This window comes from Nerophis ophidion, linkage group LG06, assembly GCF_033978795.1.
Source record: "Nerophis ophidion isolate RoL-2023_Sa linkage group LG06, RoL_Noph_v1.0, whole genome shotgun sequence".
NCBI classification, from domain to species: domain Eukaryota; kingdom Metazoa; phylum Chordata; class Actinopteri; order Syngnathiformes; family Syngnathidae; genus Nerophis; species Nerophis ophidion.
This window is the reverse complement of record NC_084616.1, coordinates 20,801,155-20,816,251: the sequence shown is the minus strand read 5'-3', so window position 1 is coordinate 20,816,251 and position 15,097 is coordinate 20,801,155. Positions and strand designations below refer to the sequence as shown.

The 15,097-nt window shown below is 29.8% G+C and overlaps 1 protein-coding gene across 7 annotated transcripts in view; it reads left to right on the top strand.

The window, feature by feature from the left end:
* The window catches only part of LOC133554356 (myelin transcription factor 1-like), a 180,734-nt gene that overhangs the window by 75,639 nt on the left and 89,998 nt on the right, over positions 1-15,097 (top strand). For all 7 annotated transcript variants that reach the window (XM_061902981.1, XM_061902985.1, XM_061902982.1 and 4 more), the window contains exons 3-4: positions 2,272-2,326; positions 10,386-10,416. In XM_061902981.1, coding sequence (XP_061758965.1) covers positions 2,272-2,326; positions 10,386-10,416 — 86 coding nt within the window. The remainder of the gene's footprint in view (positions 1-2,271; positions 2,327-10,385; positions 10,417-15,097) is intronic.

Genomic DNA, 15,097 nt, shown 5'->3' with positions numbered 1-15,097 from the left:
TTTGACTTAATTTCACATTTTTTTATTTTTAATGTCATAATTTAGAATTTTAATGTCAATATTTTGATTTATTGTCATAATTTTAACTTTTAATGTCATAATTTTGACATTTAATGTCATAATTTGGATTTTTAATGTCATAATCTTAACTTTTAATGTCCTAATTTTAATTTTAATGTCATAATTTAGATTTATTGTCATAATTTTGACTTTTAATGTCATAATTTTGATGTGTCATATTTTTGACTTTTAATGTCACAAGTTTGACTTTCTATGTCATAATTTGGATTTATTGTCATAATTTGGACTTCTAATGTCATAATTTTGATTTATTGTCATAATTTGGACTTTTAACGTCATAATTTGGATTTCTTTGTCCTAATTTTGACTTTTTTATGTCATAATTTTGACTTATTTATGTCATAATTTTGACTTGATCTCATATTGTTTTACTTTTAATGTCATAGTTTAGAATTTTAATGTCAATATTTTGATTTATTGTCATAATTTTTTACTTGTAATGTCATAATTTGGATTTTTAACGTCATAATTTGGATTTTTATTGTCCTAATTTTGACTTTTTTATGTCATAATTTTGACTTGATCTCATATTGTTTTACTTTTAATGTCATAATTTAGAATTTAAATTTCAATTTTTGATATATTTTCATAATTTTTACTTATAATGTCATAATTTTGACTTAATGTCATAATTTTGACTTTTATCGTCATCATTTGGACTGTTAACTTCATAAGTTTGAGTTTTTAATGTCCTAATTTTGCCTTTTAATGTCCTAGTTTTGACTTATTTATTTCATAATTTTGACTTGATCTCATATTGTTTTAATTTTAATGTCATAATTTAGAATTTTAATGTCAATTTTTGAATTATTGTCATAATTTGTACTTAAAATGTCATAATTTTGACTTAATGTTATAATTTTGACTTGTTTATGTCATAATTTTGACTTGATCTCATATTGTTTTACTTTTAATGTCGTAATTTAGAATTTTAATGTCAATATTTTGATTTATTGTCATAATTTTTACTTATAATGTCATAATTTTGACTTAATGTCATCATTTTGACTTTTAATGTCATATTTTGGATTTTTAATGTCATAATTTTGACTTTTAATGTCATAATTGTGACTTGTCATATTTTTGACTCTTAATGTCACAAATTTGACTTTCTATGTCATAATTTGGATTTAGTGTCATAATTTGCACTTTCGACGTCGTAATTTGGATTTTTTAATGTCTTAATTTGGATTTTTAATGATCTGACTTGCCATGGGAGGATTATTATGTGGTCTTCCATAGAAGTGTTGAACATAATGAGAGTAAAAAAAACGGACAAATTGTGATAAAATAAAAGATGTCATCAGAGCTAAAAGCTCCATTGTGACTAAAAAGCATCTGATAGATTTTGAGTGCGGCGCATAAAGGGGGCGTGGGCCTCGCTTAGTGTGTGTACGTGCGTGTGTGTGTGTGTGTGTGTGTGTGTGTGTGTGGTGTGTGTGTGTGTGTGTGTGTGTGTGTGTGTTGGAGCCTGGTTAACACCTGCTCTTTTGAGGCTTAAAAGGCGAGCCAGGACTAAGTAGTATGCACAAAATGTCACCCGTGTACACACACACAAACACACACACACAAACACAGACACACACACATATTTCGGTGACATAAAAGGGTTATTATTCCAGCAGCTTTTGAAAAAGCTGTATGATTTTGCCTCATTATGGTAACATTGAAAGTTATGATTTGCAGTCCTTGGCCCCACTAATGGCCGTGGCCCCCGAGCAGCACAATACACAATCATGCACGCTCGCCACTCAGGCGTACCGGAAGGCGTGGGAGGGGGCGGGAACTTTGTTTCTCTCCACTCGTGTGGCAGTCGGCACTTTAGCAGTAGACACGCTCCCATCAGAATCGGCTTGTTTCAGGGTTTAAATGGACCAATCTCCAAAGGTTTATTTGTGATCCGTAACAGCTAACGTGTGTTCATACACAGTGTGGAGCCGCTCCACTGAGCTATTAAATACACTAAATGTTTACAAGTATTAATATCACTGGAGGAGAAAGCTAAACATGTTACACGCCGAGTAAAAACACGCAGGGCATGCTAATTGCCAAGCTAGCTAGAACCAACACAATAAATAAGACAGGATGTAAGCAGATATTAACAGGAAGTGAACAAGTAGAATAATTGAGGGGTTTTTTTGACTGAGCGACGACCTTTGACCCTTGTTCCATCTCTCTCTCCCCCCTCAGATGAGTGTAGAAAATGACGACAAGCGGACTCGCACTCGCTCTAAAGGAATCCGAGGTGAGTGTCACTGATCGTGTGTCAGGTGCGTTTGCTTGTTTACATTCATTTGTGTATCCATTCTCTGATTATGCACATTGCAAGAAGTGTTTTTTCCACATGTCAAAATTTAAATTTTTAATCTCATAATTTTGATTTTTTTATCTCATAATTTATATATATATTTTTTCATAATTTATATTTATTTAATCTCATCATTGTGATCTTTTTATCTCATAAATTTTACATTTAATGTCATAATTGTGAATTTCTATGTTATAATTTAGAATTTGTATCTCATTTTGTCTTTTAACGTCCTTTTTTTGTTTTTTAATGTCATAACTTTGATTTGTGATATCATAACTTTGATTTTTTAATGTCATAACTTTGATTTTGTCTTTTAACGTCCTTTTTTTGTTTTTTAATGTCATAACTTTGATTTCTGATGTCCTAATTTAGACTTTTTTTTGGCATAATTTTGAATTTTTTTGTCATGATTTAGATTTCTTTCATGTCATAGTTTTGAAATGTTTACATCATAAATTTGACTTCTTTATGTCATAATTGTGACTTAATATCATCATTTCGATTTTTTTATTTCATCATTTTGAATTTTTATGTTTTAATTTAGAATTTATCTGTCTTTTAACGTCTTTATTTTTACTTTTATAGTCATAATTTAAATTTTTGGTATCTTAATTCTGACTTTTGATGTCCTAATTTTGACTTTTTGATGGCATAATTTTGACTTAATCTCATAATTTATATTTTTAATGTCATAATTTAGATTTTTAATCTCATAATTTAAATTTTTGATCTTATAATTTAGAGCTTTTATCTTATAATTTTTAATTTGTATCCCATTCAACGTCATAATTTTGGCTTTTATTGTCATCATTTTGATTTTTTATGTCATCATTTTGACTTTCTTTGTCAGAATTTTGATTTATTTTCATAATTTGGACTTTAATGTCGTAGTTTTGAGTTTTTGTGTCCTAATTTTGATCTTTTTTATGTTATAATTTTGACTTAATCTCCTAATTTTGATTTTTAATGTCATCATTTTGACTTTTAATGTCATAATTTTAATTTATTGTCATAATTTTATTTTTTAATGTCGTAATTTTGACTTTTTAATGTCATCAGTTTGACTTGTCATAGTTTAGGCTTTTTTAATGTCATAAATTTGACTTTCTATTTCATAATGTTAATTTATTCTCATAATTTGGACTTTTAATGTCATAATTTTGAGTTTTTATGTCCTAATTTTGATTTTTTTTATGTCCTAATTTTGCCTTTTTTGTCATAATTTTGACTTAATCTCAAATTTGTATATTTTTAATGTCATAATTTAGAATTTTAATATCAGAATTTTTATTTATTGTCATCATTTTGACTTTTTATGTCATAATGTTGACTTGATATCATCATTTTGATTTTTGATTTTATCATTTTGAGTTTTTATGTTTTAATTTTGAATTTATCTGTCTTTTAACAGCCTTATTTTGACTTACATTGTCATAATTTTGATTTTTGATGTCTTAATTTTGACTTTTGATGTCCTAAATTTGACTTTTTTAATGTCATAATTTTGACTTAATCTCATTATTTCGATTTTTAATGTCATAAAGTAGATTTTTAATCTCATAATTTTGATTTTTGATCTGATAATTTGGATTTTTTATCTTATCATTTTGAATTTGTATCTCATTTTGTCTTTAAACGTCATCATTTTTACTTTTAATGTCATAATTGTGATTTTTGAAGTCCTAATTTAGATTTTTTTTCTGTCGTAATTTGAATTCATAAAAAGTTCCTCTTTTAAATGCATGACAGAAACATTGTCGCCATAACTCGGTTAGCATGCAGTTCACAGCATGTATATGTCGGTGCTTTTCGAGAGGGCATCGTTAGCCACCTGCTGGGAGCAGTTTTTTTACTATTTAGAAGGGAAACGATGCCCAAAAAGTCCTTGAATTACGTGTGTTGGTGCTATTAGCGGATGTTTTTTGTTTAATGTTGCTGAGCAGCAGCTGACGTTCATTCCAACTGGATGATGAAAGAAGAAGACACTTCTCACACACGCACACACACACACACACACACACACACACACACACACACACACATTTTGTATTTCTTACCATTCTTGAGACTTCCGAATAATGCCTACCTCTTAAGGACCACCCTTTCTACATATAAAAAGATTTGTATTTACAACATTAATAATATATACATACTATGCAAATATAACAAAAAAAACTTATAATTTTGGCAGTATTACAATAAAAGTCGTCATTTTACTCAAGGCAAGTCCAAATTTTACAAGACAAACGGAACATTTGTGCAATTTTATGATAAAAGTTGGAATTTTACTCAATAACAGTTACAATTTTACCAGAAAAGCTTAAAATGTTGGCAATTTTATGAAAACTGTTGTAATTTTACTCACAAAAATCACAATTTTATAAGAAAACGTTAACATTTTGACAATATTATAATAACAATTGGCAAAAAATTATGACAAAAGTCGTCATTTTTCTCAAAAAATGTAACTATTTTACAAGAACAACAAAAACAATTGGCAATATTGCGATAAAAGTCAGAATTTTTATATGACAACTGTCAGCATTTAGCATTAAAAGTCATCATTTTACATGAAAAAGTAATAATTAAGTAATTTTACTCGACAAAATCACAATTTTATAAAAAAAACGTTAACATTTTGGCAATATTATATTAACAATTGGCCAAAAATTATGACAAAAGTCGTAATTTTACTCAAAAAATTTGAGTATTTTACGAGAACAACAAAAACAATTGGCAATATTGCGATAAAAGTCAGAATTTCTATAAGACAAATGTCGGCATTTAGCATTAAAAGTCATAATTTTACATGAAAAAGTAACAATTAAGTAATTTTACTCGACAAAAATCACAACTTTATAAGAAAACGCTAACATTTTGGCAATATTATAATAACAATTGGCCAGAAATTATGACAAAAGTCGTCATTTTACTCCAAAAATGTCAGTATTTTACAAGAACAACAAAAACAATTGGCAATATTGCGATAAAAGTCTGAATTTTTATATGACAAATGTCGGCATTTAGCATTAAAAGTCATAATTTTACATGAAAAAGTAATAATTAAGTAATTTTACCCGACAAAAATCAAAATTTTATAAGAAAACGTTAACATTTTGGCAATATTTTAATAACAATTGGCCAAAAATTATGACAAAAGTCGTCATTTTACTCCAAAAATGTCAGTATTTTACAAGAACAACAAAAACAATTGGCAATATTGCGATAAAAGTCAGAATTTTTATATGACAAATGTCGGCATTTAGCATTAAAAGTCACAATTTTACATGAAAAAGTAATAATTTTATGAGAACATATTGCAATATTACAGAAACAGAAAGAAAACGAGAAATTGTTCGCAAATGTATAAGATTAAAGTCGACACATTGTGGGAAAACGACTGCTTTTAGTTTTTTGTTTTTGTTTTTGTAATTGGTTTTTAATCTTCATTATTTACTTCAAGTTATTACAGTATGTTGTTATAAACATTTTTTTTCCGTAAATTTTTTCCAAAGGGGGCACATATCAATTTCTTACACACACTTGTTGTTACATATGTTGGCCAGAGGGGGAACACTTAAAATTTTTACACACACTTGTTATTTCATATGTTTACCAGAGGAGGAGCACTTTAAAACCGACACACAGTCAATTTAAAAAATCCCTCCTTTTTTGGGACCGCCTTAATTTTGATAGATTTCACCATAAGGGGGTGCAAATGAGATCTGTATTTTTTGTTTTTTGTAGTGTGCTTAAGGCCGATGACAAACGAGTCAGGGACCTGCGCCGCACTTTGGGCAACACAGCTGTAGAAGCTAACTGTTAATGGCCACCATAGTCTTAGTACCGTAGCGTATTTGTTCATCCTACGGTCACATATAGGACGCGGGTTGTCTTACGTCAGCACCGGAAGTCGTAAAATCAGCTGTTCACCTGCCAGGTTTTTTTTCGGGGATGAATAGGGAAGTCCTTCTTTAGCGGCCATCTTGTTTTATCATATATTGCTGCCTCTGCACCTGTCAATGTTTACTTTTGTATGCATATTAAAGCAAGAAAAAATCCTGACTTTGGAGCAATGTTCACGGACTCTAGTTTTGGCTCTGTATTCGATGCAATGTTTTTCCCTATTGGGACCATGATTTCGGTCCTAATTTGTTCATCGGTCCTCTTCCTTGTTCATGTCTCCAGAAGGGTAAAAATACAAGAACACACACCCACACACACACTTTTCGGTGTATCTTGATATGCATGCTGTTTCTGACATGTGATTAATACATGAGATATTGGAGCCCGAGCTCAATTCTCCAGTGTTGTATTGTTTTCCCATTTGCTCCAAATGAAAATAGAATATTTCTCCAAACTCATTCTGCTGCTAAATTCCCGATCGATGCCGCCGGTGGTGCGCGTGTGCGTGTGTGTTGATGCTTGATTTATGTTTTCGAGGCAATTACTTTTAAGTTGACCCTGGGAGAAAAAAAAAAAGTGATGCTTTCCTGTTTCATTTCCCTTCCATGCAAAGTGTGAGAATGTTTTATTGCTGATGTCTGCAAATGATTGGCACCATTATGCCTTCTCCTGTTTGCGCCTACTCTTTAGTTGTGTGTGTGTGTGTGTGTGTGTGTGTGTGTGTGTGTGTGTGTGTGTGTGTGTGTGTGTGTGTGTGTGTGTGTGTGTGTGTGTGTGTGTGTGTGTGTGCAGGGGGGGTTAAGGGCTGGACAGTTAATCCAATTTTAGTTTTTATTTTGATCATTAAAAAAATTTAATCGTGCATGCAAATTGCAATCTGAAGGTTGGGACGTCACCATGGTTACTACGAGTACGTCTAATCAATAATCAATAAACCCAATAAAAGTAAGGCATATGATTTCCGTCACGTAACCCCGGACAGAGTCACGTAATTGGACGATAACTGTTTACATGCAAAGTAAAATCTGACAAAAATGCGCGTGAAATGTTGTCATTGTGAGGAGAAGGAACATTTATCCAGGAAAATAATGACTTTGACCCCGATGCACTCAAACTCCACGTCCTGAACTCATTAATGTCGAGACGAACGCTTTAAACTAAAAAGCAAAAGCTAGCAAGAACAATCCATACACTCACAATACATCTAATCTGTTGTGTTGTTGTGAACGACATTGTGGACGTAAACAACAATGTACAAACAATCATACACACACAACACATCTCAATGGTTGTGTTGTTGTGAACGACATCTCATATAACATCAATGTACAAAAAATCATACATACACACACACAACACATCTCATCTGTTGTGTTGTTGTGAACGACTTAATGGACGTAACAACAATGTACAAACAATCATACGCACACAACACATTACATCTGTTTTGTTGTTGTGAACGACATCATGGACTTAACGTCAATGTACGAACAATCATGCACCCACAACACATCTCAATGGTTGTGTTGTTGTGAATGACATCATATATAACATCAATGTACAAACAAGCACACACACACACACACACACACAATCACAAACACACACAACACATCTCGTCTGTTGTGTTATTGTGAACGTCATCATGGACGTAACATCAATGTAAAAACAATCATACACCCACAAAGCATCTCATCTGTTGTGTTGTTGTGAACGACATCATGGACGTAACAGCAATGTACAAACAATCATGCACCCACAACACATCTCAGTGGTTGTGTTGTTGTGAACGACATCAGAGATAACATCAATCCACAAAAATCACACTCAACACATCCCGTCTGTTGTGTTGTTGTGAACGACATCATGGACGTAACATCAATGTACAAACAATCATACACACACAACACATCTCATCTGTTGTGTTGTTGTGAACGACATCATGGCCGTAACGTCAATGTACGAACAATCATACACACACAATACATCTCCTCTGTTGTGTTGTGGACAACATCATTGATGTACCATTAACGTACAAACAATCATGCACCCACAACACATTTCAATGGTTGTGTTGTTGTGAACAACATCACATATAACATCAATGTACAAAAAAATCATAAACACAACACATCTCATCTGTTGTGTTGATGTGAACGACTTAATGGACGTAACATCAATGTACGAACAAACGTGCACCCACGACACATGTCAATGGTTGTTGTTGTGAACGACATCATGGACGTAACATCAATATACAAACAATCATGCACCCACAACACATCTCAATGGTTGTGTTGTTGTGAACGACATCATATATAACATCGATGTACAAACAATCATACAGACACACACATCTCATCTGTTGTGTTGTTGTGAACGACATCATTGACGTACCATTGATGTACAAACAATCATGCACCCACAACACATCTCAATGGTTGTATTGTTAACGACATCACATATAACATCAATGTACGAACAATCTTACACACACAACACATCTCATCTGTTGTGTTGTTGTGAACGACATCATGGACGTAACATCAATGTACAAACAATCATGCAACCACAACACCTTTCAATGGTTGTGTTGTTGTGAACGACATCATATATAACATCAATGTACAAACAATCATACACACACAACACATCTCATCTGTTGTGCTGTTGTGAACGACATCATGGACGTACAACAATGTAAAAAAATCATACACCCACAACATGTATCATCTGTTGTGTTGTTGTGAACAACATCATGGACGTAGCATCAATGTACAAACAGTCATACACTCACAACACATCTCAATGGTTATGTTGTTGTGAACGACATCAAAGATAACATCAATGCACACAAATCACACTCAACACATCTCGTCTGTTATGTTGTTGTGAACGACATCATGGACGTAACAACAATGTACAAACAATCATACACACACATTTCATCTGTTGTGTTGTTGTGAACGACATCATTGACGTACCGTTGATGTACAAACAATCATACACCAACAACACATCTCAATGGTTGTGTTGTTGAGGACGGCATCACATATAACATCAATGTACAAACAATCATACACCCACAACACATCTCAATGGTTGTGTTGTTGTGAACAACATCATGGACGTAACATCAATGTACAAACAATCATACATACATAACGCATCTCAATGGCTGTGTTGTTGTGAACGACATCATATATAACATCAATGTACAAACAATCATACACACACACACAACACATCTCATCTGTTGTGTTGTTGTGAACGACATCATGGACGTAACATCAATGTACAAACAATCATGCAACCACAACACATCTCAATGGTTGTGTTGTTGTGAACGACATCATATATAACATTAATGTACAAACAATCATACACACACACAACACATCTCATCTGTTGTGTTGTTGTGAACGACATCATATATAACATTAATGTACAAACAATCATACACACACACAACACATCTCATCTGTTGTGTTGTTGTGAACGACATCATGGACGTAACATCAATGTACAAACAATCGTGCAACCACAACACATCTCAATGGTTGTGTTGTTGTGAACGACATCATATATAACATCAATGTACAAACAATCACACACACACACAACACATCTCATCTGTTGTGTTGTTGTGAACGACATCATGGACATAACATCACTGTACAAACAATCATACACCCACAACACATCTCATCTGTTGTGTTGTTGTGAATGACATCATGGATGTAACAACAATGTACAAACAATCATACACACACAACGCATCTCCTCTGTTGTGTTGTTGTGAACGACATCATGGATGTAACTGCGCCTACAAAATAAAGGTTTCAAAAAAGTACCTTAGACAAGAACAATGTACACAATTATTGTGCTTTGACCTAAATACGTGTGCGTGTGTGTGTTTACTTGTGTGTGTGTGTGTGTGAGTGTGTGTGTGTGTGCTTAAGTCTCATGAGATGAGTATACATTTGTCATGTATTGATCCCAGTGTCTTTTAGCAGCAGCGATTTCACCTTTATTCTCTCTCTCTCTCTCTCTCTCCCCCTTTGTCACTCGCCCCGCTGCCTCTCAGTTCCCAGCGATCTGGTTGGACAGGAGCTGAGGTAAGAGAACACCTTCATCTTCATGTTTCAACAGGGTTTTTTTCTATGTGCAGGCCCTCGACTATATCATGTTTATATTTCTATCTCTTCACCTCCCGTCTCTTCCTCGGCTCGCACTTCACGCTGGCTATTGATTTTGCGCGGCTCTTTTTCTACTTCCTGCTAGGAAGGCTCTCAGTCGGGCCAAAGCAAGGCGATTGATTTTTTTTTTTTGCCAGGCTGGAAGGATGCAGGAGATTTATGTTTATTTTTTTTACCAGAAATTAACACAGGCCACTTTATTCACATTTATTTTGATGTTATACTGTTCAAACTGTCATTTAAATTAGAGATGAACAAACATCTAAAACTGAGCACACAAAAGAAAGTAGATTATTACAGTGTTTTTTTTTACCATGGGGCCAAAAAACAGGGTTGTTTCTTAGCTTGCTCAGTTGTAATACTGATTTCCACCACTTGTGGCAGTAATGACAATATCAAAACAAGTCTTAAAGCGTAAAAAATATGACTAAAGTGATGCAAATATGCACTTTAATTTCATTGACAAATTATTTAAGAAACATATATATATATATATATATATATATATATATATATATATATATATATATATGTATTATTAGTTTAGTTAAACATTTTGTAATTTATATTTAACCAGTTTTTACGAGTCCCTTTTTTTTGCAGTATGTTGTAGGGGTGTAAAAAATCGAGTCACATCCAAATCACAATTCTTACTCATCACAATTCTAAATTGCCTTGTATTTTTAAAAAATGGATTCTTAAAATTGTTTTTAAATATTTAAATTTTTTATTATTGGGACACCTACAAAAAATTTATTGCAACAATTTGTTTTAGTCAAAAATCAATTCTGAATTGAATCGTTTAAAAAAAAGTGATTTTTAATATTTTTTTTATCAATTAAGAATCGTTACAAATAAGAATCGCAATTAATCTGAAAATCTATTAAAAAAATTTTTAGACACCCCTTAAAAAAAATACATTGCAACAATATGTTTTAATAAATAATAAATTCTGAATGGAATTGTCCAAAAAAAAAAGATTTTAGATTTTTTCCTTTTTAAAGGATTAAGAATCTTTACAAATAAGAATCAAAATTCATTGAAAATTTACTTTTTTAGGCACCCCTACAAAAATAACATACCCAAAAATCAGTTTTAAACAGGAATCGATTCTTAATCGAATCGTCCAAAAACAAAAAAAGATTTAGGAATTTTTTTTAATCGATACAAATAAGAATCACAATTAATCCGAAAAACTTTTTTTAGGCACCCCTTAAAAAAATAAATTTCAACAATCCGTTTTATATTAAATCAATTTTTGATTATTTTAGAAATCTATCAAAAATTGTTACAAACAAGGATCCTGATTAATGTAAAAACATTTTTTTAGGGACCCCTACAAAAAATTCATTGCAACAATTCGTTATAGTCAATAATCAATTCTTAATTGGATCGTGTAAAAGAAAGTTTTTTTATTTTTTTTATCAATTAAGAATCGCTACAAATAAGAATCGCAATTATTCTGAAAATCTTTTTTTCTTTTGACACCCCTTCAAAAAATACATTGCAACAATATGTTTTAAGAAATAATAATTTCTGAATAGAATTCTCAAAAAATATATATTTTTTATTTTTTTTAATGGATTAAGAATTGTTACAAATAACAATCACAATTAATTGAAAATAATTTTTTTTAGGCAACCCTACATAAAATACATTGCAAAAATCAGTTTTAATTAAGAATGGATTCTTAATCAAATCGTCAAAAAAAAAAAGAAAAGATTTTTGGATTTTTTTTAATCGTACAAATAAGAATCGCAATTAATCTGAAAAATGTTTTTTTTTTTTGGACACCCCTTCAAAAAATACATTGCAACAATATGTTTTAAGTAAGAATCAATTCTGAACATATTTGTCCCCAAAAAAAAAAAGTAAAAGATTTTTGCTTTTTTTTTTTTTTTTATCGATTAAGAATCATTCCAAATAAGAGTCGCGATTAATCTGAAAATATATATTTTTAATTCTTTCACGGTACCCCTACAAAAAATACATTGCAACTTTTTTTTTCTTTTTTTTTATCAATAATTCATTCTGAATAGAATCGTCAAAAAACAAATAAAAAATTATAAATTTTGGAGGTTTTTTTTAATCGATTAAGAATAGTTACAAATAAGAATTGCGATTAATCTAAAAATTGACTATTCTTTTTTTTAGAAAACCCTTTTAAAAAATACTTTGCAACAATATGTTTTAAGAATCAATTCTGAACATATTTGTCAAAAAAAAAAAAAAAAATACCGATTTTTATTTTTATTTTTATTGATTATAAATCTTTCCAAATAAGAATAGCAATTAATCTTAAAGTATATATATATTTTTTTTTTTTTCCGGCACCCTTACAAAAAATACATTGCAACTTTTTTTAATCTTTTTTTTAATCAAGAATAGATTCTGAATAGAATTGTCAAAAAAAAACACTTTTTTTAAATTAAGAATCGTTACAAATAAGAATCTGAAAATCTTTTGTTTTTTAGGCAACCCTACAAAAAAGACATAGCATTTTTTATTTTTTATTTTATCATAAATTGATTCTGAATAGAATCGTCAAAAAAAAAAAAAAAAAAAATAGATTTTGGAGTTGTTTTTTTTAATCCATTAAGAATCGTTACAAATAAGAATCGCGATTAATCTGAAAATTGATTATTCTTTTTTTTAGACACCCCTTCAAAAAATACTTTGCAACATTGTTTTAATTAAGAATCAATTCTGAATATATTTGTCAAAAAGAAAAAATAATAATATACAGATTTTGATTTTTTTTTTTTATTGATTATAAATCTTTCCAAATAAGAATCGCGATTAATCTGAAAGTATATATATATTTTTTTTTTTCCGGCACCCTTACAAAAAATACTTTGCAACTTTTTTATTTATTTTTTATCAAGAATAGATTCTGAATAGAATTGTCAAAAAAAAAACTCTTTCTTTTTCTTTTTTTTAATTAAGAATCGTTACAAATAAGAATCTGAAAATCTTTAGTTTTTTAGGCAACCCTACAAAAAATACATTGCAACTTTATTTTTTAATTTTTTTTATAAAGAGTTGATTCTTAATAGAATCGTCAAAAAACAAATAGATTTTGGAGTTGTTTTTTTCAATTGATTAAGAATCGTTCCAATTAAGAATCGCGATTAATCTAAAAATTGATTATTCTTTTTTTTAGACACCCCTTCAAAAAATACTTTGCAACAATATGTTTTAACTAAGAATCAATTCTGAACATATTTGTCAAAAAATACAGATTTTGATTTTTTTTTTCATTGATTATAAATCTTTCCAAATAAGAATCGCGATTAATCTGAAAGTATATATATATATATATATATTTTTTTTTTCCAGCACCCTTACAAAAAAATACATTGCAACTTTTTTTTATTTTTTTTATCAAAAATAGATTCTGAATAGAATTCTAAAAAAAACCCCCACTTTTTTCTTCTTTTTTTAATTAAGAATCATTACAAATAATAATCTGAAAATATTTTGTTTTTTAGGCAACCCTACAAAAAATACATTGCAACTTTATTTTTATTTTATTTTTTATCAAGAATTGATTCTGAATAGAATCGTCAAAAAACAAAATAGATTTTGGAGTTGTTTTTTTAATCGATTAAGAATCGTTACAAATAAGAATCGCGATTAATCTAAAAATGGATTATTCTCTTTTTTAGACACCATTTCAAAAAGTACATTGCAACAATATGTTTTAATTAAGAATCAATTCTGAACAAATTTGTCAAAAAACAAAAACAAAATATACAGATTTTGATTTTTTTTTTCATTGATTATAAATCTTTCCAAATAAGAATCGCGATTAATCTGAAAGTATATATATATTCTTGTTTTTTGCGGCACCTTTACAAAAAATACATTGTAACTTTTTTTAATTTTTTTATCAAGAATAGATTCTGAATAGAATTGTCAAAAAAAACACTTTTTTTTCTTCTTTTTTTTAAATTAAGAATTGTTACAAATAAGAATCTGAAAATCGTTTGTTTTTTAGGCAACCCTACCAAAAATACATTGCAACTTTATTTTAATTTTTTTTTTATCAAGAATTGATTCTGGATAGTATCGTAAAAAAAAAAAAAAAATCGTTTTTGGAGTTGTTTTTTTTTAATCGATTAAGAATGGCTAGAAATAAAAATCGCGATTAATCTGAAAATCGATTATTCTTTTTTTTAGACACCATTTCAAAAAATACATTGCAACAATGTGTTTTATTAAGAATCAATTCTGAACAAATTTGTCAAAAAACAAAAAAAAAATATACAGATTTTTGATATATTTTTTTTTCATTGATTATAAATCTTTCCAAATAAGAATCGCGATTAATCTGAAAGTATATATATATTCTTTTTTTTTCCGGCACCCTTACAAAAAATACATTGCAACTTTTTAAATTTTTTTTTTAATCAAGAATAGATTCTGAATAGATTTGTCCAAAAAAAAAAACACTTTTTTTTTTTTTTTTAATAAATTAAGAATCGTTACAAATAAGAATCTGAAAATCATTTTTTTTTTTTTTTAGGCAAACCTACAAAAAATACATTGCAAAAATCAGTTTTAATCCAAAATCGATTGTTAATCGAATCGTGAAAAA